The following is a 23,100-nucleotide window of genomic DNA, read 5'->3' as shown; positions in this document are numbered from 1 at the left end:
GGGCACCAGGCAGCACACCGGGCTGCTGAGCAGATGGGCTGGCTCAGAGACCCAGTTGGCAGCACCCATACCTCCTTGGCTGAGAATGCGTGAGTGGCTTGGTGCTGCGTGACCCTGCCCCAGAAGGCGGCTGCACTGGTGGGTGGCGAATGGGCAGGTGGGCCGAGCAGGTGCCTGGCAGGGTGCCGGGCTCCGTGTCGTGCCTGCCTCCCTGGCCCCTGTTCCTGCGGCCCGTCCCCCCAGGGGCTCAGGCCACCTGTCTGTTCTTTCCCTTTGCAGTTGGGCCAGCACCAGGACCCTGGACGCTAAGCACTCCGTCTGTGGTCTCTTGAAGCCTCTCCGGCCTTGCCTGGCTCTCTGCCCGCGACCCTGGACCCTGGCATGTCAAGGCCTGGCCCACGCCTGCCTGCCCAGCCCGCAGATCCCCGGCGGCCCCGTGAGCTAGGATGAGGGGCCAGGCCGCAGCCCCGGGCCTTCTCTGGCTCCCCCGTCTGCTGTCCCTGATGCTGCTGCTGCCGTTGGGGCGCCGGGCGGGCTCGGCCGCTGTGCCTGAGGCAGGGCCGGGGCCGGAGCCGTGCGCCACACTGGTGCAGGGCAAGTTCTTCGGCTACTTTTCGGCGGCTGCTGTGTTCCCAGCCAATGCGTCCCGCTGCTCCTGGACCCTGCGCAACCCTGACCCGCGGCGTTACACCCTCTACATGAAGGTGGCCAAGGCGCCTGCGCCCTGCGGCAGTCCCGGCCGCGTCCGCACCTACCAGTTTGACTCCTTCCTGGAGTCCACCCGCACCTACCTGGGCGTGGAGAGCTTCGATGAGGTGTTGCGGCTCTGTGATGCTGCAGCCCCCCTCGCCTTCCTGCAGGCCAGCAAGCAGTTTCTGCGGATGCAGTGGCAACAGCCACCCCTGGATGCCGAGCCTGGGCCCCTGGACGGACCCCCAGGGCCCACCGATGACTTCTCCGTGGAGTACCTGGTTGTAGGCAACCGGAACCCCAGCCGTGCCGCCTGTCAGATGCTGTGCCGCTGGCTGGACGCCTGCCTGGCCGGCAGCCACAGTTCACATCCCTGTGGCATCATGCAAACCCCGTGTGCCTGCCTGGGAGGCGAGGCTGGCGGCGTGGCCTCAGGCCCCCCGGGGCCCCACGGGGACGTCTGCCTGCGGGATGGCGCCAGCGGAGGCCCCGAGAACTGCCTCACCAGCCTGACCCAGGAGCGGGCTGGGCACGGAGCCACAGGTGAGTGAGCCCCAGAGGCAGGTCTGGGGGCAGGGTGGGGGCGGCCACAGCCCTTCCCGAGGAGTCTGCTGAGGAGTGTAGGGGGTGAGGGCAGCAAGGGGACGGCTAGTGGCCATTCCTGATAGATTACACATGATGAATCCTGGGTGCGTGGCGTGTGCCGTGGGACAGCCCAGATGATTGTGACTGGGTGAGTGAGCATGGCCCCAGCTCCCCAGGTGGGGTGCTCCCAGTGCTGGCTGGAAACAGACCGAGGCCTGGGCTGGCATCCGTGTACAGAGGCTGCTGGGCAGCAGGGCCGTCCTGGGCAGGGAGCCCTGCTAGAGAGGCACCCACCTGAGGCAGGTGGAGCCTTGGTGGTCCCCACCCACCTACAGCCTGTGGGCAGGAGACAGCATGGAGGTGTGGGGAGTGGCAGACCCCACTAGGAGGTGGACCAGAAGGTCCCACTCAGTCTTCCAGGTGGGCCAGGCGGAGGCCAGGCGGAGGGGGCGACCTTCCATGTCCTTGGCCAGGACACTGGGCATGGGAGTGGGGAGGGGCGCGGAGGTGAGCTGGTGGCTGTGTGATGCTCCGGCCTGGGGTGCTGAGGCTCAGGCCTGGCGGCAGCCCCACCAGACCCTGGGCCTGGGATGGAGTTCAAGGGGCCTTGTAGGTCACAGGGCAGGAGAGCAGTGTGGGAGTGCTAGCATCGGGGCTGCTGGGAGGTGGTGCCTGGAGGAGGAGTGTGCTCACGTGTGTGAACGTGCTGCCACGCATGCATGTCTGTGCCTGGGTTTACCAGGGGCCCGGGACGTGGGGTCTGGGACAGGACTATGCCAGCATGGGACAGCCTGTTGGGGGGTCACCTGAGACAGCTCTGCCCCAGGGCCCCAGCGTGTCCAGGCCTGAGGGAGCAGAGAGGACCTGTTCATGGCCGTTAGTCCACTGGGTCAGAGTCCCCTGCGTCCTGCCTGTCAGCCCCTCTTTCCCCGTGCGGGACCCCAGACAAGGATCCCTTCTCGGCAAGGCCTTCCCAGGTGCCCGCCACAGCCCAGCTCTCCAGCCCCCTGCTGGCCTCTCCCACCTCCCACATACACCCCCTTGCACACCTTGCTTCGGCGTTGAGCGCATGGTCTGTTGTCTGCCTGTGCCCACAGGGCAAGGGGCAGCAGGCGCTTAGGCAACGCCTGTTGTCAGAGTGGCTGCCGAGGCCCCAGGCCCGGAGCAGGGGTGATGGGCAGGCACGGGCCACTGCTGCTTCTCCGGGGGAGTGTGTGATTGTGTTCCTAAGGAGCAGCGAGCTGCCAGGCCGTGAGCCCAGGCTCTCATGCTGGGCCCACTGCGTGCAGGTGACCAGGCCAGCCGTGCCCTGCCCTGTCCAGCCCAGTTGAGGGCTTCCTGCCGCGGCAGCCGGCCGTCTGCCCCCGCTGCCGTCCCAGCAGCCCCCGCAGCAGGCAGAGCCCTGGCTGTGTGTCTCTGGGCTTTCTGCGTCCTGCAGCCTGTCGGCTGAGTCTCAGTGCTTCTCTCTAGGGCGGCTTTAAATATTCATCTCTAATTACAGAGCTTAGCACCCGAGCCGCGCGGAGCCCGCGTGGGGCCCACAGAGCAGCCAGGGGGGCAGGAGCCAGTGCGTGCTGTGTGTGTCCTTGTGTGTCCTGTGTGTCCTTGTATGCATCCCTGTGTGACTGTGTGTCCTGTGTGTGTCCTTGTGTGTGTCCTATGTATGTCCCCCTGTGTGTCTCTGTGTGTCCCCCTGTGTGTCTCTGTGTGTCCTGTGTCTATCCTGTGTGTGTGTCCTTTGTATGTCCCCCTGTGTGTCTCTGTGTGTCCCCCTGTGTGTCTCTGTGTGTCCCCCTGTGTGTCGCTGTGTGTCCTCCTGTGTGTCTCTGTGTGTCCTGTGGTATCCCTGTCTGTAAGCATCCGTGTGCCCCCCTGCACGTCCTGCAAGCCTGCGTATAGACTGAGCCTGTGGTCTGTGCGCCTCAGACCCCACCTGGCCCTGGGGGACTTTCAGGTCCGGCTTGTCCTGGGAAGAGGCCTCAGGAGGTGTCTCTGGAGTTAGGGAGGGGGTTGTAGGGAAGGGGCTCTGGACAGGGCGCTGGGCCTGCCAGGCTGGACCCTGGGCCATGATGAAGGTGGTCCAGACAAGGGCCGTCAGTGCCCATGGCAGGCAGTGCAGTGTAGTGGAGACACGGGGACATGGCCATACTCCAACCTTCATGTGCACCTGCTGCGGCCCCTGCCCGCCCAGCTCGGCCTGCTCCCTGCTGGCTGGGGCGTGGCCCGGGTCAAGGCCTGCATCTGGGCCCTGAAAGGTGTCACGTGCAGTGACCCTACCCCCTTCTGCAGGCCTGCAGCTGCCTGCCACCCCTGCCCCCCTGGGCCCAGAGCAGAAGCTGGCATGGGCAGAAGGCCTGCGGCCCAGCCTTGAGTCTGTGGGCCGGGGGTGGGGGCCGGCACGCGAGGTTTGGAGGCTGTATGAGCCCTGCGGGATGAGGGCTCCTGGGGGGAGGAGACTCTGCCTGGGACTTCTCTAGGATGCTGAGCTCAGCAAGGGCACGGCAGTGACATGGGGCCTTGGCTTCCTGTCTGCACTCCCGGGGCAGGCCTTGGAGGAGGGGTCTGGTGTGTGGCTGTGGTCTGGTGGCAGGAGGCACGGGACAGGGAGTCTGGACCCGGCCCTGCAAAGCTGAGCCGTGTGCCCCCCACCAGGCCCAACCAGCCAGGGCCCAACCTGCTGGACTCTGGCTCCCTCTGCTGGAAGCGACTGGGACTGCATGGCGGCACCCCTGCGAGGGGGATGGAGGAAGCTGGGGGGCCCTGGTGCTGTGGGCAGAGGGGCTCCCCCAGACCTCCGCCGAGCCCAGCCACCCTGGGGCGCAGGGTCTGGGGTCCCAGCAGGCTGGTGCTCCAGGGCGGGAAGGCGGCTGGGGTACCCTGGGCAGTGGGCTGTCCCGGTGGCCTTAACTGGCTCTATTCATCTTGCTAATGAGATGGAGATGAGGCTGCAGACAGAGGGGCATTGAGCCGGGATGAATGGCAGCTTCTTTCCAGGCCCGCCCTGCCCACCCCTGTGTTGTCCCTGTGCCGCCGGAGGCACCTCTGTGCCCTGCACTGCCCACCCAGGGCTCCTTCCTGGACCGCTAGCCCCCTGGCATGGGGGCATGCCTCAGCAGACCCCCATCTGTGTGGACCCCCAGCATAGCTACCGTTTTCTGGGTGGCCGTTGGTGGCTGGAGTGTGGTCAGGGCCAGGGCCCAGCCTGTGACATGCATCAGGGATCAGTATGTGATTGGGGATCAGGGTCAGTGTGTGACCACAGCCAGGACGAGGCTTGGGGGAGGCGTATCTTCAGCCAGGGGCCCCTCCCAGCCTCTCCTGAAGTGTCCCCACCTCCCCCCACCCCCTGCCACACCCTCCCACCTGGGTCACCAAGGTAACCAGCCCCAAACAGTGGGCGTCCTAACCTGGGCCTCTCCTGACGGCTTTGCGCTGCATGGTTGCCATGGGGACCGAGTGGCATCCTCCATGGAGCCTGGCTTGGACAGGCTCCCTCTCCCACCCACTGCCAGGTACCACATCACTCAGGCGGGACCCCTGCACCCTCTGCTCTTGTCTCAGAGTCACCAGGCAGCGTGGCTTTGCCAGGACGGCCAGGGCCAGGTCGGTCCTGGCAGGTCGCCTCTGTGGGGGTGGGGTGTTGACCTGATTTGGCGCTTGGCTTCCTGGCTCTGCACCTGCTGGCCGCCTGCGGGGGGTCCCCATGTTCCCTGCGGGTGCAGGCAAGGCAGGGCTGCTGATGAAGTCCCCCCTGTCGGAGCCCTCACTCAGAGCCCCTTCCTGCCCCAACCCTGGACAGGAGGGGCAGCAGCCCAGCCCCCACCAGGAGGACCAGCCACCCCCTAGGGTGCAGGGCCGGGGTGTTTCCTGTGCTGAGGGGACACAGGCCTCAGTCCTCACATCTGAAAATGGGGGAGGGAGCTTGTCCTGGGGGAATCCAGGACTGAGGGGCCCAGCCCTCCTGCTCACAGGAACCACCTAGGCTGCCCCTCTGGGCTCTGTGGGGGTGGCACAGCTGCCAGGAGCCCCCGTCAGGGAGAAGGACGCCTGCCTGCCTCTCGCCCCCCCGCCCCGGGTCCCTGCTAGGCAGTCCGTTCTCTGTCCACTCCCTCAGCCACCGTCACCTTGCTTTGGGGCTGTAAGGGTGCGGCAGCCCCAGGCGCTCCTCTGCCCCAAACGCATGGGCAGGGGGACCCCGCCGCGCCATCAGCCGCCCCCATTCCTGCCAGGTGGGCGCCAGCCGGGGTGGGGTCCTCTCCCAAGCTGCTCCGGGTGCGTGTGGGCCCTGGTGGAGGCCGCAGCGGGCCTGGACACGGCCTCGCGCCAGCGACCCCCGCCCAGCGCCCGGGTCCGGACCCCTGCCCTCGGTTCTCCCCGCGCAGGTGGCTGGAAGCTGTGGTCCCTGTGGGGCGAGTGCACGCGGGACTGTGGGGGAGGCCTGCAGACGCGGACGCGCACCTGCCTGCCCGCGCCCGGCGTCCACGGTGGCGGCTGCGAGGGAGTGCTGGAGGAAGGCCGCCTGTGCAACCGCAAGGCCTGCGGGCGTGAGTGCGGGACGGGGCGGGGCCTGGCCGACAGGGGGCGGGGCCTGGGGAAGAGCCCGGGGCGGGGGGCGGGGCGGGGTGGGGCCTGGCCGACAGGGAGCGGGACCTGGGAAGGGGAAGAGCCAGGGATGGGCGGGGCTTGGGAAGGGGAGGAGCCAGTTTGGGGGCGGGGCCTGGGCGGCCGGGGGTGGGGCCTGGGAAGGGGGAAAGGGGAAGAACCAGGGGGGTGGAGCCTGGGATGGGGAGGGGGCGGGGCTTGGGCAGCCAAGGGCGGGGCCAGGAGGGATGGGCCTGGGCGCATGGGGAGGAGCCAGGAGGAAATGGGCGGGGCCTTAGCGGGAGGGTTGGAGCCTTTGCGGGGAGGGGCTTGAGCAGACAGGGAAGGGGCGGGGCCTGGGTGGCCGAGGGAGGGGGGCCTTGGTGGGGAGGGGCTTGGGCAGCCAAGGGAGGGGCCAGGAGGGGCGGGGCCTTGGTGGGGAGGGGATTGGGCAGACAGGGAGGAGCCAGGGAAGGGGTGGGGCCTGGGCAGCCGGGGGCGGGGCCTGGGCGGGGCCTGGGTGGCCGGGGCAGGGGGGCCAGGGCGGGGCTTGTACAGCCAGGGGAGGGGCCAGGAGGGGCGGGGCCTTGGCCGCGCGGTGCAGGTGTCAGCGGAGCCCGAGCTGCACCCTGGAGCCGGGCGGGCCTCCGGCCTTGTGCTCGGCGCCCTGAGTTGGTTTGGGTGTGCGTGGAGGGCTGCTCGTGGGGTGCGCACAGGGAGCCCCCGCCCGGCTGCCCGCCCGCAGCCTGCTGTGCCCGCAGGATGGATTTCTCTAATAAGCCTAGCTAACACCCTAATGAAAATTTTAGCGGCTTTCATAAAGCTAAATCAGGTTATAATGAGGCTGTCATTCTGAGGGCTCCCCCCCTTTTCTTGGTGGACTTTCCTGGGGAGGGGGTGCCAGGGTCTGGGACTGTGCCTGATGGGAGAAGCGCGGGGACTGCCGGAGGAGAGCGCAGGACCCACAGCAGGAGGGTGCAGTCATCTCGGGGCTGGGTGGCCTTGGCGCTGCGGAGCTGCAGCGCCAAGGCCGCTGACCCAAGCGTGTCCTGCAGCCGCTGGACGCAGCAGCTCCCGGAGCCAGTCCCTGCGGTCCACCGACGCCCGGCGGCGGGAGGAGCTGGGGGACGAGCTGCAGCAGTTTGGGTTCCCGTCTCCCCAGACCGGTGAGCATGCCGGGCCGGGGCTGGCTTCTGGGAGACGGGCAGCGGGGGCCAGGAGTGGGCAGTTGGGCTGAGTCCTGGGTGCAGGGCCCGCCCTCGGGGGCTCGCGAGCCTTCAGCGCGGGGCAGCCCGTCCTGGCTGCAGTGAGTGGGACTCGCTGGCCCTGGGCCCCCAGGTGACCCGGCGGCCGAGGAGTGGTCTCCGTGGAGTGTGTGCTCCAGCACCTGCGGCGAGGGCTGGCAGACGCGCACGCGTTTCTGCGTGTCGTCCTCCTACAGCACGCAGTGCAGCGGGCCCCTGCGGGAGCAGCGGCTGTGCAACAACTCGGCCGTGTGTCCAGGTGGGCAGGGCTCGGGCGGGGGCGGACCCGGCTGGGCGGGCGGGGGTCGCACCAGCAGCCGTGCCTTCCTGTCCTCTCGCAGTGCACGGCGCCTGGGACGAGTGGTCGCCCTGGAGCCTTTGCTCCAGCACGTGCGGCCGCGGCTTCCGGGACCGCACGCGCACCTGCAGGCCCCCCCAGTTTGGAGGCAACCCCTGCGAGGGTCCCGAGAAGCAAACCAAGTTCTGCAACATTGCCCTGTGCCCTGGTAGGTGAGAGGGAAGGGGTAGAGGTGCAGCAGACGGGCAGGGGGAGCAGACCAGGAGCCCAGCTGTGCGGCCCAGAGCTGCAAGGCCTCGCCCTGCTCACAGCGGCAGGCCTGGGCGGCCGCAGGGCCCTGGTGTTCACGCTAGCTTCCGGTCCTCTTCTTCCCCTGGGCCGGGCAGTGGACGGAAACTGGAACGAGTGGTCCAGCTGGAGCGCCTGCTCCGCCAGCTGCTCCCAGGGCCGGCAGCAGCGCACGCGCGAGTGCAACGGGCCCTCGTACGGCGGCGCCGAGTGCCAGGGCCACTGGGTGGAGACGCGAGACTGCTTCCTGCGGCAGTGCCCAGGTCAGGAGTGCCCACCCGGGGCAGGGTGTGTGGCCTTTAGGAGGAGCCAAGCCCTGCTGGAGGCCCTGGCTGTGGGCTGCATTCTTGACCTTATTCCTTCCTGTCCCACTCTGTGTTTTGTCCTGTCTGTGTGCCACACCCTGCAGTGGACGGCAAATGGCAGGCCTGGGCCACGTGGGGCGGCTGCAGTGCCACTTGCGGGGGCGGCAGCCAGCGGCGGGAGCGGCTGTGCTCCGGACCCTTCTTTGGAGGAGCAGCCTGCCAGGGTCCACAGGATGAATTCCGGCAGTGCAGCACCCAGCGGTGTCCAGGTGAGACCCTGCTCTGCCAGCCAAGCCGTGGCCCTTGATGCCCTGGAGGGGGGGTGGCATGGCTCCTGTCTCTCCTGAGCCCCTGTCCCCTTTGTCGACCCTGGCGTCTTGGCAGAGCCCCATGAGATATGTGACGAGGACAGCTTCGGCGCCGTGGTCTGGAAGGAGACGCCGGCGGGGGAGGCGGCTGCAGTCCGGTGCCCCCGGAATGCCACTGGTGAGGTCAACCTGGCGGGCGCATGGGGGGTCCTGTTCTGTCCGCTGTGCCCCCAGCACAATTCTGGGGTCGATGCTGCATCCTGCAGGTGGCATATCCTCACTGCTGCCCACAGAGCCCAGGCAGGACACAGACCCCGGGAGGTCACTGCACCTGCCCTGCCCGCAGCTGGGAGGTCCACTCAGCACCAGCCCTGGGCACACTGGGCTGGGAGGTCATTACCTGACCTGCCCGGGGGTGGGAGGTCCACTCAACACCAGCCTTGGGCACACTGGAGAGGACACTGAGACCCTGGGAGGTCACTGTACCTGAGCTGCCCAGGGGCGGGAGGTCCACTCAGCGCCAGCCTCGGGCACACTGGCTTGGAGGCACCTGGCAGGGCTCTAGGCCCCCATTTGCCGTGTGATGTACAGGAAGTGACTTTGTCTCTGAGGGCCTCAGTCTGCTTGTCTGAAGAATGGAAACGGGGACCCTTCCCTTACCGTGCACAGTGGCAGCGTGTGCAGCCCCCAAGTAGATCATACACTCAGGGACACCACCCCTGGCCAGGACTTCGTTGGCATGGTGATCATGCTTGCTGGAGGGTCTCCGGCGAGCAACAGGGCACGGGCAGCTCTGGGTGACAGTGTTGTTCCCGTGGTCCCCTGGGGACAGGGTAAGGAGACGCTGGTGTCACTCCAGGGATTGATGGAAGAGAGGCCTGGGGTGGGGGTTCCCCCGCCCCGTGTGCAGAAGCTCCCTGAAGCTGCAGCGTCTGACACATGCGTGGCGTGGCAATGTGTTGAGTGATGGGCTCTGCTCTGGCCTGGGGCCGTGGGCAGTGCACGGCAGGGGCCCTGTGCTGGACAGGGAGCGTCTGCCTCAGGGCTGGGGTCCCTGCAGGCCTCATCCTGCGACGCTGTGAGCTGGATGAGGAGGGCATCGCCTACTGGGAGCCTCCTACCTATATCCGCTGCGTCTCCATCGACTACCGCAACATCCAGATGATGGTGAGGCCCGGCCAGGGGCCCCACGCCCTGTGCCCCGCGCCCCTCGCCCTTGGGCCTTGAGCTCGGGGCTGGATGTGGCACCCAGCCTGCTCTGCCCTCCCCAGACCCGGGAGCACCTGGCCAAGGCCCAGCGGGGGCTGCCCGGGGAGGGTGTCTCGGAGGTGATCCAGACACTCGTGGAGATCTCCCAGGACGGCACCAGCTACAGCGGGGACCTGCTCTCCACCATTGACGTGCTGCGCAACATGACTGAGATCTTCCGGAGGGCCTATTACAGCCCCACGCCAGGGGACGTGCAGGTGCACCGTGGGCGTCCAGACCCCGGATGTGGGAGTAGACGGGCCCTGATGCTGGCTGTGTGCTGCTCCCTCACTCACCCTACCCTGCCCACGCTGTGATCCTGACCCTGTTCACACTCTAACCCTGACCCTGCTCACACCCTGACCCTGCTCACACCCTGACCCTGCTTATACCCACACTCTGACCCTGCCCACGCTGTGACCCTGACCTTGTTCAAACTCTGACCCTGCTCACACTCTGACCCTGACCCTGTTCACACCCTGACACTGTTCACACCCTGACCCTGCCCACACTCTGACCCTGTTCATACTCTGGCCCTGACCCTGTTCACACCCTGACCCTGCTCACACCCTGACCCTGCTCACACCCTGGCACTGTTCACACCCTGACCCTGCCCACACTCTGACCCTGTTCATACTCTGGCCCTGACCCTGCTCACACCCTGACCCTGCTCACACCCTGACCCTGCTCACACCCTGACCCTGCTCACACCCTGGCACTGTTCACACCCTGACCCTGCCCACACTCTGACCCTGTTCATACTCTGGCCCTGACCCTGCTCACACCCTGACCCTGCTCACACCCTGACCCTGCTCACACCCTGACCCTGCTCACACCCTGGCCCTGCTCACACCCTGACCCTGCTCACACCCTGACCCTGCTCACACCCTGACCCTGCTCACACCCTGGCCCTGCTCACACCCTGGCCCTGCTCACACCCTGACTGTTTACACTGACCCTGCTCACACCCTGACCCTGCTCACACCCTGGCACTGTTCACACTGACCCTGCTCACACCCTGACCCTGCTCACACCCTGACCCTGCTCACACCCTGGCACTGTTCACACTGACCCTGCTCACACCCTGACCCTGCTCACACCCTGACCCTGCTCACACCCTGACCCTGCTCACACCCTGACCCTGCTCACACTCTGACCCTGACCCTGCTCACACCCTGACCCTGTTCACACCCTGGCCCTGCTCACACCCTGGCCCTGCTCACACCCTGGCACTGTTCACACCCTGGCACTGTTCACACCCTGACCCTGCTCACACTCTGACCCTGACCCTGCTCACACCCTGACCCTGTTCACACCCTGGCCCTGCTCACACCCTGGCCCTGCTCACACCCTGACCCTGCTCACACCCTGACCCTGCTCACACCCTGACCCTGCTCACACCCTGGCACTGTTTACACTGACCCTATTCTGCTGCCTTGCACTCTCTCACACACCCTTGTTCCTCTTCCTCCCAGAACTTTGTGCAGATCATCAGCAACCTGCTGGCAGAAGAGAACAGGGACAAATGGGAGGAGGCCCAGCTGGTATGTGGGTCCTGGGTCCTGGTGCCAGGCACATCATGAGGGTACATGCATCACGGGTACCCACCTAAGTGTGGGCTAGCTGGGGTGGGTGCCGCTCGTCACAGCACTGCCCTAGCCAGTCCCCGTGCCCATCACAGCTTCCCCTGCGGGCCTACACACCAGCCTCGGTGTCTGTCCAGGCTGCAGAGCAAGGATGCTTGCCTCCGCCTGGGCTGACCGCTCCTCTAGGAAGCCAGGAGCAGCCACTGCTGTGAGCCTCAAAGCTTCCTGCCCAGCAGATGGGGATGGCCATACGGTGGCAGCCATGGCCCTGGCAGGACCCTAAGAAAGGGGTATTGGGGTTGGGGGTGTCCTCAGCAGGGGGTACAGGGGTCTCGTGCACTTGGGCTGCCCCTCCCCCACTGCTCCCCAGATGGGCCCCAACGCCAGGGAGCTGTTTCGGCTGGTAGAGGACTTCGTGGATGTCATCGGCTTCCGCATGAAGGACCTGCGGGATGCGTACCAGGTGACCGACAACCTGGGTAAGCGCTGGCTGCCCTCTGCGCTCAGTCCTACCCTGGCCAGACCCCCCGGCTCTTCCCGTGAAGTCCTGAGTGGTCAGCCACCAAGGGCTCTCTCTGCTGACCGGCAGCCCCAGGGCCCAGAGCCCTTGCCTCGGAGCCTCCTGCGGGAGCAGCCCTGGCCTGGCCACCCTTGGCCCTCTCTGGGCTTGGTTCGAGGGGCAACTCCTGCCCCCTCTAGCTTTCTCAGAGGGGGCAGGGCTCCCTCAGCCCCAGTGTCAGCCAGACCTCGGGGGCCCCATTTCTGGAGCAGATGAGACAAGTCCAGAGGGGAAGAGATGACGGGGGGGTGGTCTGACATCAGTGCAGCCTCCCAAGGGCCTGCCTGGCTCAGGAACCCCCAGCAGGGGTGCTGCTCCCCCCCCAGGAGAAAGGCAGGAGCCCCCAGGGAAGGGACCACGCAGGGAGAACTCAGTCTAGCCACTACAGCAGTGGCCATGTGGTACTTAGCCCCAGCCCCTGAGTGCTGGCCTAGCTTAGTGCCTGTGGGGCTCAGGATGGAGAGCTCAGCCAGCTGGGGGCATCAGGAAGGCCAGCGGGGCCACGGACCTGGCATTGCCATTCAGAGGACATGCTGCTGAGGACAGCCAGCCCGGGGAACCCCACCCTGCCCGGGTCGCCCTGGACCATGGCACACCTTCCTTCTCTGTCATGTCCCTTCCACTCAGTCATCCCACAGCAGAGGCTCCCTTGACAAACATAGCCTGGTGCTTGGCGGTGTCAGGGGCTGCTGAGCACTCCTGCTGCCCCCTCCCTCCCTTCCTCACCCCTCCCTGGGGCCTTCCTCTGCTGTCAGGCTGCTAGGGGCATGCACACCCCCACTGACCCCGACCCCCACCCTCCCTTAGCCTCCCACACCTGTGCCAGGACTTGCTGTCTGTCAGAGACACTCTAGCTCCTCCCCTCTGCCCCCAGCTCCTTGGGGCTCCTGCCCGAGATGAGCCCCATAGGCAGAGGCCCCCCTTTGCTCCACTGCCCCATCTGGCAGCCACTGGGGTTCGGCATGTGGCGGAGAGTGGGTGCCATCATTTGGGCTTGGTGCCTGATCCTAGGCAGTCAGGTCCCAGGCCAGCCCTGTCCCCAGCAGCTAACTCAGGGAGGAGGCCTGATGCCCCAGGCAAGTCCTGAGATCCTGGGGTTGGGGGATGGTGGGCCTTGCATGGGAGTGCTGGCAGTGCAGGGAGGGCTGGTGGGCCATGCTTGGGGGTTCTGGGAGCGCAGGCCTTCTCCACTCCATCTGTGTGGTGCTGAGCACATGGTGTCCCAAGGTGGGGTGCTGGCTCCAGCCCCTTGTCCAGCAGGAAGCTGACCAGAGACAGAGTGCCTTTCAGATGGTGTGGGCTCAGCAGGGCTCAAAGTCACGCCCCCCTGAGGAAGTGAAAACAGTACACCCCAAGTTTCTCCCTGGAGTACGTCAGAACTGAGGAGGCTGCCAATCTCTGCAAGGTCCCGTGTGCAGATGGTGGGGTGCCGAGCCCCCCCAGGTCCAGGGTGCAGGTGGTAGGGTGCCGATCCCCCCAAGGTCCCGTGTTTAGGTGGTGGGGTGCCTAGTCCCCAAGGTCCCGTGTGCAGGTGGTGGGTGCCGAGTCCCCAAGGTCCCGTGTTTAGGTGGTGGGGTGCCGAGCCCCCCAGGTCCAGGGTGCAGGTGGTGGGGTGCCGAGCCTCCCAAGGTCCCGTGTGCAGGTGGTGGGGTGCCGAGTCCCCAAGGTCCCGTGTGCAGGTGTTGAGTGCTGAGCCCCCCAGGGTCCCGTGTGCAGGTGGTGGTGTTGCTGAAGCTGTTGGAGCCCCAGAGTCCCACCCAACGACCTTCGGGGCTGTGGGGGCTTAGTCCAGCCAAGTCCCCAGGAGCTGTGGCTGAGGAGCAGGTGATGGGGTGTCAGGCCTGCTTGCCATGGCCACCCATTCTGTTCTGTGGTCCCTGGCAGGTGCCTGGGAAGGGACAGCTATGTGGGAAGTGGGGTCGGTAGTGGGGAATGTAGGAGTGCGGCTGCCCCAGCTCGGAGCGCGGCGAGCATGGGGCCTGTCTTCTCCTCCACGCCTCCCCCAGTCCTCAGCATCCATAAGCTCCCAGCCAGCGGTGCCACAGACATCAGCTTCCCCATGAAGGGCTGGCGGGCCTCGGGCGACTGGGCCAAGGTGCCCGAGGACAGGGTCACCGTGTCCAAGAGTGTCTTCTCCACGGGGCTGGCAGGTGAGTGCCCCTGGCCGAGCCCCCGCCTGGGAGGTGGCTCCGGCGGTCCAAACAGGGCCACTCTCACTTCTGAGTGCCCCCTTCTCCAGGGAGCCCTCTCGACAGGCAGTAGCCCTGGCAAAGGGAGGGAGGGACGTGGGGAGCCATTTTAGCTCCCCCACAGCCCTGCGTCCCTGGGAAGCACCAAGGCTGGGGTCCAGGCTGGAGGACATGGGGCAGTGGGCGGGCTGATGCTGGGCTCCCTCCCAGAGGCTGACGACTCGTCCGTGTTCGTGGTTGGAACTGTTCTCTACCGGAACCTGGGCAGCTTCCTGGCCTTGCAGAGGTGGGCGGCATGGGCAGGGGTCCCTGAGAGGCCAGTGGGGGGCTGTGGGGGTGGTGGGCTGGGCTTGGCAGGAGCCCAGGGGTGCTGGGAGGAAGGCTGGGCAGGCTCTGGGCCAGCACTGACCCTAGAGGCCTCTCTGGTCTTGCTAGGAACACAACCGTCCTGAACTCCAAGGTCATCTCGGTGACTGTGAAACCCCCTCCTCGCTCCCTGCTCACCCCCTTGGAGATCGAGTTTGCCCACATGTACAACGTGAGTGGCTTCCGTGAGCATGCGTGTGTGTCGTCCCTCTGGGTCCCGAGTGAGCAGTGCCTGCCCTCGGGGCCGTCAGCCCTCGGGGCACCTCGCCACAGCCCTGCGGGGGGACTGTGGGTGGGGAGCCAGGGGCTCTGGGTGCCGTGCCTGGGGTCTCAGCTCCAGCCCAGCCAATGTCAGAGCTGTCTGAGGTGCCCTGCCCCCACAGCCTGCTAGTCCCCAAGGAGGGGAGCTCCAGTATGCCTCTGCCTTCAGGCCATGTCCAGGAGCTGCGGCCTGGGTCCTACCTCCCTCTATACCAGGATGCATGGCAGCCAGCCCTCTGGCTGTGTGGGCTCTCTGGTGTTCAGTGCCCAGAGCAGCCCCCCAAAGCCTCCCACAGTGGGTGTAGGAAACCCCAGCGACAGAAGTGGGTCCAGGACTGCTCCCTCAGGGCCTCAAAGGAGCAGGGCTGGTTCCCAAGGGGGAGGTTTCCTGGGTCGCCCAGTCTGAAGAGGCAACTCCCGGCCTGCCTCCCGCTGTGACCTGGGCGTCTACTCAGCCTCTCAGAGCCATGGCTCCCCTGGAAGCTCGCGGGGTTGGGTGAGGATGAAGTCCTCCCATAGCTGCCCAGACCTGTGACCAGCTGAGTCCGGTGCCCTCGTGCCTGGGGATGGAGTGGGCGGCGGCTGTGTGAGGCTGCCTGGGGGTGGGGAGTGAGGCAGGCCTGAGGCTGCAGCTGTACTGTCCCTGCTTGCATGGCACCCCCACAGGCAGCCCTGACTGGCCCCTCTCTCCCAGGGTACCACCAACCAGACCTGTATCCTGTGGGAGGAGACCGATACGTAAGTCCGCCCGGCTCTGTGGCTTGAGGGCTTTGGGGTGGGGGGCAGACCCAGGGGCCACGGGGCTGGTTTGGGGCTGGAGGGGGCGTCCTCTGTCCACTGCGTCGTCCTGGGCCCACCTCCCACCTGACTCCCTGACACATAGGGGAGGGACTAGGACGTACAGCTCTGTCCCCACGGGGCCATCGTGGCCTGGTCCCCAGCCCTGGCAAGAGCAGGCCAGGAGCTGTGCTTCAGGCACTCACACGGGGCTGGACTTCAGGACTCAGAACCCTTGGGGGCTTGGCATGGCCATGTGGCCAGCTGCTGTGTGCCCAGGTCCTTATCAAGCTGTTCTGGCGCCAGCCAGTCCCTGGCGCCATGGCACCATGACAGCCAAGGAGACTCTTGTCCCGGCCCCAAGTGGCCACCTGGGGAGGGAGGAGGCCATGCGAGGCTGGCAGCACTGTGACCGGGGGAAGTTGAGTGGCTGTGTCTCGGCAGGCCGGGGCTCTGTGTGGCTAGGACCCAGCTCCCCGGCTGTATCCTGCGTCCCGGTCCTGCGTCCTGCCCTTGGGCTAGTCAGCGCGGCATGGTCAGCTTGGCCACCCCTCACACCCTGAGCAGTGCTGGCTGTGTCCTGTGAGCTCAGGAATGGCAGCACTACAGCTGAGAGGGGCACGGGAGGCATCGCCACAGCGCTGGGGGAGGCCAGTGTGCAGGGCTGCGTGCTGGTGTCCACTGTGAGGCTGGGGATCGAAGCTGTCCCCCGCCGTCTGCCCACCCCAAGGACCCGGCTGCTGATGGATAGCACTGCGCTCCGGGAGGCCCAACACCTCAAGGTGCTTCCAGGGGTGGGGCTGGCTGCGGCAGAGGTTGTGCCCAGGATGGCACCTGGGACAGCAGGGCCAAAGCCAAGCCCCTTCCCCAGTGTCAACTCCCGGGGGCTGGGGCAGGGGAGGCCAGCTGCCCCAGGAAGCACTCCAACATTGGTTTATTCTGGGTTTTGCTGGTGCCACAAGCTCTGGGCACAGATGAGGGCAATTTGGGGAGAGTGGAACTGAGGACCCACACTTAGAGCTGGGGTCCTGGGAGCACTCCAGGGCTGGAGCGGCAGGCAGAGAAGGTGCAGGCAGGAAGCACCTGTCTCCATGCCCCAGGGCTGCCTTGTCCCACCTCGTGGCCAGGAGGACACACTGTCCCTACCCCCTGAGACTCTCCCTCCCTGAGGTCAGGATTGGCTGCTTTGGGAGTAGGAGTGGCGGGGTGAGGGCTGGCCTGGGGTACAGCCCTCAGGGTACGGCTCAGCGCCAGGGAGATTGTGGGTGCTACCCTTCCACGATCACAGGAGGTTGAGCACAGAGGCATGGCCCGCCTGCCACAGGCGCTGCTGGGCTCACTGCTAGAGCCCAGGCTCGCCTGGCAGCCACCCTAGGCACCCATGACCTGGGGTGGTGTGGAGGGAAGGACAATAGTTCCCAGGCCTGGGCGCCGGCTGAGCGTTCCCTGCTGGGGACCTGGGCAGCCCTGGAGGGGGACCAGAGAGCCGTCATTGCTGTGGGCAGAGCAGTGAGTGACCTTGGAACGCAAAGTTGTGATCTGAAGCCAGGCCTGGATCCTTGACTGCAAGCCCAGCTGAGCCTTCCTCCGGTTCTCAGCTGTGCACAGGCTCTGGGCGCCAGCCCTGCCTCCCGCTCTGGTCAGGCAGGGGCCCCTCCTCGACTCACATGTGCATGCAGATGGGCCCCACGGGACCAGGCCCCACCCTGACCCGGGCAGCACAGCCCTGCACCCCCACACTCCTGCCTTGGGCCCAGCCAAGGCCGGGAAGAGGGGTGTTGCTAGAAGGCTGTGTGTGGTTCTGCACTCTGGGGGTTGGCGGGAGCCCTGGGGTCAGCAGAGGCTGTAATGAGGTGTCAGCGGGCAGCTGGGCTCCTGGAGATGACCCAGGGAGCTAGAGGTGTGGCAGACCAAGGTGGGTAAGGGGATGGAGTCACTAGGAGAGGAGGGTGTGGGAGAGAGGAGGCCTGGGCGCGGAGAGGGGTGAGGTGGGCAGCCATGTCCCGGGCCTAATGCTGCTGCCAGCCGGGCAGCCTGGGGCAGCAGTGCAGATCATGCTGGGCTTGCTGCTCAGGCAGTCACTGGCCACACAAAGGTGGACAGCAGGTGGACAGATGGACGGGTAGTGGATGCAGAGGGGTGGGCACAGGGAGGAGTGAGAAGGGGGCACACCCTGTGTCTCCGGAGCAGTGGTGCCCATGGTCCTGAAGGGACAGCTCCCGGGCCTCTCCTGGGAGAAGCTGCTGCACCCACAGGCCAGCACAGGCCAGGTGCTTGGAGGCCAGCCGCTTGGCTGCCGCCCAGAAGTGGTTCCACCAAGGCCCAGTGTTGGGACAAGGTACAGGTTCAAGGAGGGGTGGGCACCCCATGCTCCCAGAGCCCCCCACCCCTCGGCAGGCTCCGAGAAGTCCCTGGCAGCTGACATGCAGCCAGCCAGGCACGTCCCTGAGTGCTGGACTCTCCTGGTGTGGGCCTTCTGCCACTGGGACCTGCTGGCCCAGCTCCCTCTCCTCCACCTTCAGCTCCCTGCTGGAGTTGGGTCCTGGCCAGACAGGGTCAGGTGCTCAGCGTGTGGTGCGTGAACCCGTTTCGCAGCCTGGGAGGCTGAGGCTGAGGCTCAGGGCACCCACTGAGACAAGCGCCAGGTCCCCCGTCAGGGCTGCACTCTCTGTGTGGATCCTAGACACGGCTCCACCAGGCATGGGGCCATGGCTCTACACGCCTGGGCCTCCCTGCTGTCCCTTTAAGAACCTCCCCTTCTCCTGGTTTCCTCAGAGAGGGCAGTGAGGGGCCAGGCTGAGAGGAAAGGGGTGCTGAGCAGAAGAGAGACTTGGCAGAGACCCCAGGTCACTATCAGCAGCATGTTGTCAGCCCCGTTTCTCCCACACCAGCCAGTTCCTGACCAGGACTGAGGAGTGGGCCGGGCGGGGGGCGTGGGCAGGACCAGCACAGACTGCCCATCTGATGGCCTGGGGGTCACAGCAGAGAGGGAGGGGCACTGCGAGGCCTCGGCCCCAGGCAGGTGCCCCCCTTTCTAACCGCTCCCCTGCAAGGGCCTCAGTTAGGTCCACGCTGCAGGTTCTGACAGGACTGGGCTGACCTTGGGCTGGGGGCCAGGTGGGCTGCCACCTCCCCCTGGGCAAGCCCATCACAGCTACTGCAAGGCCCCTTGGCCTGGCCCTGACCCACACAACTGCCTGCGGCTGCTGCTTGCTCCCACAAAGGCCCTTTTGCCCGTGCCGCAGGCTTCTCCCTGCCACTCGGGGTGCCTGACCTTGAGTTCCCAACATGCTTGATGTCTATTCTCCTGGCGCAGCCACATTTGCAGCAGAGTGCAGACCTTTGACAGCTGGCCCAGGGTGCAGTGTCAGACCCTCGGGCTGCTGAGGCTGCCGGCCTCAGAGGTGTCACACCCCGCTGGGGACAGGTCCTGCACACAGGTGGTGGGGTCCTGGGATGCCCAGGCCCAGCCACCCCTCTCCCAGGGAGGGAAGGTCAGGCAGCCTGCCCAGCAGGGGGCTGCAAGCTCCTGGCCAGAGGGTCCGTGAGCGCCCATAGCCAGGCATGCCCTTGCCAGCAGCTCGGAGTCCCTGGCTCTGCCCATGCTGACTGGGCAGCACTGGGCCTCAGTGTTCTCAGCTGCAGCCCAGCATGTCAAGGTCCCTGTAGGGGGAGAGGATCTCCATCCTCCCCTGCCCTGCCCTGCCCTGCCCTGCCCTGCCCAGCCCAGGGAGAGGCCCCAACCCTGCCAAGAGCGTGGCCCCCATGAGGCTGGATAGCCAAGGGGCCCTGCCTCCCTCAACATCACAGGCTCCCTGTCCACACTGCCTCAGCATCTTGCAGGTGTCCCATCCACCCAAAGCCTGTGCCAGGAGAGGCAGCCCCAGGCACACACACCTGGGAGATGGGCAACAGGGAGGCCTCATATCCTGATGCTGTCCTTTCCAATAGGGTGGGCGTGGGTCCCGGCTGCCTCCTAGGACCCTGTCCCGCACATCTCACACCGGGCTGCTGTGCTGAGTGGTCAGGGTAGGGAGAGTGGCGACAGGTGGCTCCTGGAGTCTGCAGTAGGCACCCTTTTGGGACCAGCTAGGGACTGAGAGTGTCCCAGTGAGAGGTGGGGTCAGAGACCAGGTCAGGATCTGAATCCTGGCACCAGAGGCAGGCAGGCAGAGAAGGGGCCATGGGAGGAGAGTGAGCTGAGCCCACTTTCCTGGACTGGTCCACTGGCAGTCCTGACAGGTGCACGTGGGCCAGGCCTCAGGCTAGACTCCTCGGTTGGCTTCACAGCCCTGTCTGCAGGGTCCTGGGTCTCAGCTGCGGCTGGGGTGGAGTGATAGGCTCCCTCATGTCCATGTGGCCCTTGGCGACCTTGAGAGGCAAGACAAAGGCGGGGAGGCTGCAGGTCCGAGCTGGGGGTGCAAATGGAAATGTGGGCCCATTGCCCACTGCTGTGCAGCTGGTGGCCCTCTGACTGCTAAACGTGCAGCCTGGAAGTTGTCATCCAAACTCTGGCTTCCCAGGAGGCTTGGGGGCTGCAGCCATGCCATGGCCCAGGGAGTTCTCTGTGCATGGGCAGCTAGGCCTGGGAAGGCAAGATGTTACTGGACTCAAGCTGGACACCGCATCAGCAAGGAGGACGGCTGTCACCTGCTTGAACCTGGCACGATGCTTGGGGGACAGGTCGGTACATCTGACTGTGGTATATGGGCCCGCCTAGGATCAGGCTGCCAGTGTGTGGGAGAGGCAGTTCTTTGGCCTCCTGCAGCAGTGTGCCCTACATGTGGTACCAGGACTATACTTGTTGCTGAGGCTGTGGGGCGGTTGGTGAGCCTGGTGGTTGGTGGTGTTGGAGACAGCAGTGAAGGCTGTGGTAGTGGTTGTTGGTGATGGTAAGAGTGGTACCTATGATGATAGTAATGCTGATGGAGAGAGTAGTGCCACGGGGTAAAGTGCAATTGTATTAGAGTTGATGCTGATGGCAGTACAGAAAAAAGTGTAGATTACTATGCTAATAACACAGGATGGTGTGATCACCATTGTGACACAGGGTGGTGTGATCACCGTCATGACAGAGGATGGTGTGATCGCTGTCGTGACCCAGGATGGTGTGATTGCTGTCATGACCCAGGATGGTGTGATCGCTGTCATGACCCAGGGTGGTGTGATCACCTTAGTGACGCAGGATGGTGTGATCACCATTGTGACACAGGGTGGTGTGATCACCGTCATGACAGAGGATGGTGTGATCGCTGTCGTGACCCAGGATGGTGTGATTGCTGTCATGACCCAGGATGGTGTGATCGCTGTCATGACCCAGGGTGGTGTGATCACCTTAGTGACGCAGGATGGTGTGATCGCCATAGTGATGCAGGGTGGTGTGATCACCGTCATGACAGAGGATGGTGTGATCGCTGTCGTGACCCAGGATGGTGTGATCGCTGTCGTGACCCAGGGTGGTGTGATCATCTTAGTGACACAGGGTGGTGTGATCACCTTAGTGAGACAGGGTGGTGTGATCACCGTCGTGCCCCAGGATGGTGTGATCACTGTCGTGACCCAGGGTGGTATGATCACCTTAGTGACGCAGGATGGTGTGATCGCTGTAGTGATGCAGGGTGGTGTGATCGCCGTCATGCCACAGGGTGATGTAATCGCCTTAGTGAGGCAGGATGGTGTGATTTTGTGATAATGACTTGGTGGTGATTTTGTGGTGACTGCCATCTGAACAGTAGTGTTTGTGTTTGTGCTGACGCAGGCTTGGTGAGGTGTAGTGTTTGTGGTGACGCAGGCTTGGTGAGGTGTAGTGTTTGTGTTTCTGGCGATGTAGGCTTGGTGTGAGGTGTAGTGGTAATTGCGGGGTACTCTGCGTGCTTGTGTGATTCTTGTATGATTTTTTTCTTGGGATCATGCAGGTAGTGAGACCTAAATTTTGAGTTGGGACACCACGAGGGTGCTAATATAACTGAACTGTGAGGTGGTGTGCTGCGGTTTCCAGTTCCCACTCTGCTTGGGGTGTGCCTCCGAGCATAACCTTCCCTGGGAGTTCACATGAAAGCCCATGCTGGACCCAGTCTGCACCCACTTCACCACAGGCCAAAGCAGCCTGACCTTATCCTGAGCCTCCGGAACCATGAGCTAGGTAAGCCTCCTCTCTGCGTGCCCCGTGTTCCTGCAGGAGCACACGTTGCTCTGTCTCTGCGTGCCCCGTGTTCCTGTAGGAGCACACGTTGCTCTGTCTCTGCGTGCCCCGTGTTCCTGTAGGAGCACACGTTGCTCTGTCTGCGTGTCCCGTGTTCCTGTAGGAGCACACGTTGCTCTGTCTCTGCGTGCCCCGTGTTCCTGCAGGAGCACACGTTGCTCTGTCTGCGTGTCCCGTGTTCCTGTAGGAGCACACGTTGCTCTGTCTCTGCGTGCCCCGTGTTCCTGCAGGAGCACACGTTGCTCTGTCTCTGCGTGTCCCGTGTTCCTGCAGGAGCACACGTTGCTCTGTCTGCGTGTCCCGTGTTCCTGCAGGAGCACACGTTGCTCTGTCTCTGCGTGCCCCGTGTTCCTGTAGGAGCACACGTTGCTCTGTCTGCGTGTCCCGTGTTCCTGTAGGAGCACACGTTGCTCTGTCTCTGCGTGTCCCGTGTTCCTCCAGGAGCATACGTTGCTCTGTCTGCGTGTCCCGTGTTCCTGTAGGAGCACACGTTGCTGTGTCTCTGCGTGCCCCGTGTTCCTGCAGGAGCACACGTTGCTGTGTCTCTGCGTGTCCCGTGTTCCTGTAGGAGCACACGTTGCTCTGTCTGCGTGTCCCGTGTTCCTGCAGGAGCACACGTTGCTCTGTCTCTGCGTGTCCCGTGTTCCTGCAGGAGCACACGTTGCTCTGTCTCTGCGTGTCCCGTGTTCCTGTAGGAGCACACGTTGCTCTGTCTGCGTGTCCCGTGTTCCTGCAGGAGCACACGTTGCTCTGTCTCTGCGTGCCCCGTGTTCCTGTAGGAGCACACGTTGCTCTGTCTGTGTGTCCCGTGTTCCTGTAGGAGCACACGTTGCTCTGTCTCTGCGTGTCCCGTGTTCCTGTAGGAGTACACGCTGGCTTGTGATGTTGTCAGGCACCTCAGTTGTGTCCTTGCTGGCAGTGACAATGGTGGTGCAGAGACGTTGCTGGTATTGGAGTCTTGTGGTTCTGAGCTGTGATGGCGGTGGGGAGTTCCACTGCCGCTTGGACTGCTGACTGCGTTACTGCTCTTGCTGCTGGTGGCCATGGGAGTGGATACTGGCGTGGAGGCTGTGCTCACGGTTACGTTGTCCTCAGCAGCTTCAGTTTCAGGGGGATTTGCAGCCCACCCTGCTATACCCCCTGTGGAAAGCAGACGACTCCCCAAGCCCCAAGTGTGTCAGACCACAGCAGGCAGGTGCCGGCCAAGATGACTGCAGGAGCGGGAGAAGAGCTCCTGGGTCTGGGGTGCTCAGGCAAGGCTTAGCGGAGGTTGGGCTGCCCTGCAGGTGGGAGGGTCAGGGTCTGCAGGAGGAGCCGCGAGGTGCCTGGCTCACAAGCTCCCATTTCCAGTTCAGAGCCAGACCTGTGGCTGGAAGCCCTGGTTTTGCGCAGCTGGCGCCAGGCAGAGGGGAGGAGATTGGCATCTTGCTTCCTGGGGAAATGAGAGTCCCTGGGGGCCTTGGTCACACACCCGTGCTGCTGTGTGTGGCTCAGACGCAGTTCCTGGAACCAGCTCCGCAGGCAGGGACACCAGGCCCAGGGAGCCTCAGGTCTGACCTAGAAGCTGCAACTCAGGGGGACCCAGGTAAGCCAGGTGTCTGGGCCCAACTCTG

At 65.0% G+C, this 23,100-nt stretch overlaps 1 protein-coding gene across 1 annotated transcript in view; it reads left to right on the top strand.

The window, feature by feature from the left end:
• The first annotated feature begins 284 nt into the window (after nt 1-284).
• Nucleotides 285-23,100, top strand: part of ADGRB1 (adhesion G protein-coupled receptor B1) — a 43,510-nt gene continuing 20,694 nt past the window's right edge. Inside the window, exons 1-16 of the mRNA XM_058668356.1 lie at nt 285-1,233; nt 5,658-5,819; nt 6,912-7,022; nt 7,195-7,359; nt 7,442-7,606; nt 7,785-7,949; nt 8,096-8,260; nt 8,376-8,477; nt 9,360-9,466; nt 9,571-9,765; nt 11,023-11,091; nt 11,504-11,612; nt 13,699-13,842; nt 14,092-14,167; nt 14,317-14,419; nt 15,203-15,246. Coding sequence (XP_058524339.1) covers nt 447-1,233; nt 5,658-5,819; nt 6,912-7,022; nt 7,195-7,359; nt 7,442-7,606; nt 7,785-7,949; nt 8,096-8,260; nt 8,376-8,477; nt 9,360-9,466; nt 9,571-9,765; nt 11,023-11,091; nt 11,504-11,612; nt 13,699-13,842; nt 14,092-14,167; nt 14,317-14,419; nt 15,203-15,246 — 2,669 coding nt within the window. The 5' untranslated portion in view covers nt 285-446. The remainder of the gene's footprint in view (nt 1,234-5,657; nt 5,820-6,911; nt 7,023-7,194; nt 7,360-7,441; nt 7,607-7,784; nt 7,950-8,095; nt 8,261-8,375; nt 8,478-9,359; nt 9,467-9,570; nt 9,766-11,022; nt 11,092-11,503; nt 11,613-13,698; nt 13,843-14,091; nt 14,168-14,316; nt 14,420-15,202; nt 15,247-23,100) is intronic.

The sequence above is a fragment of the Ochotona princeps genome, chromosome 9 (genome assembly GCF_030435755.1).
Source record: "Ochotona princeps isolate mOchPri1 chromosome 9, mOchPri1.hap1, whole genome shotgun sequence".
NCBI lineage: Eukaryota > Metazoa > Chordata > Mammalia > Lagomorpha > Ochotonidae > Ochotona > Ochotona princeps.
The sequence above is the reverse complement of the archived record's forward strand: the minus strand, read 5'-3'. Positions and strand labels throughout refer to the sequence as shown.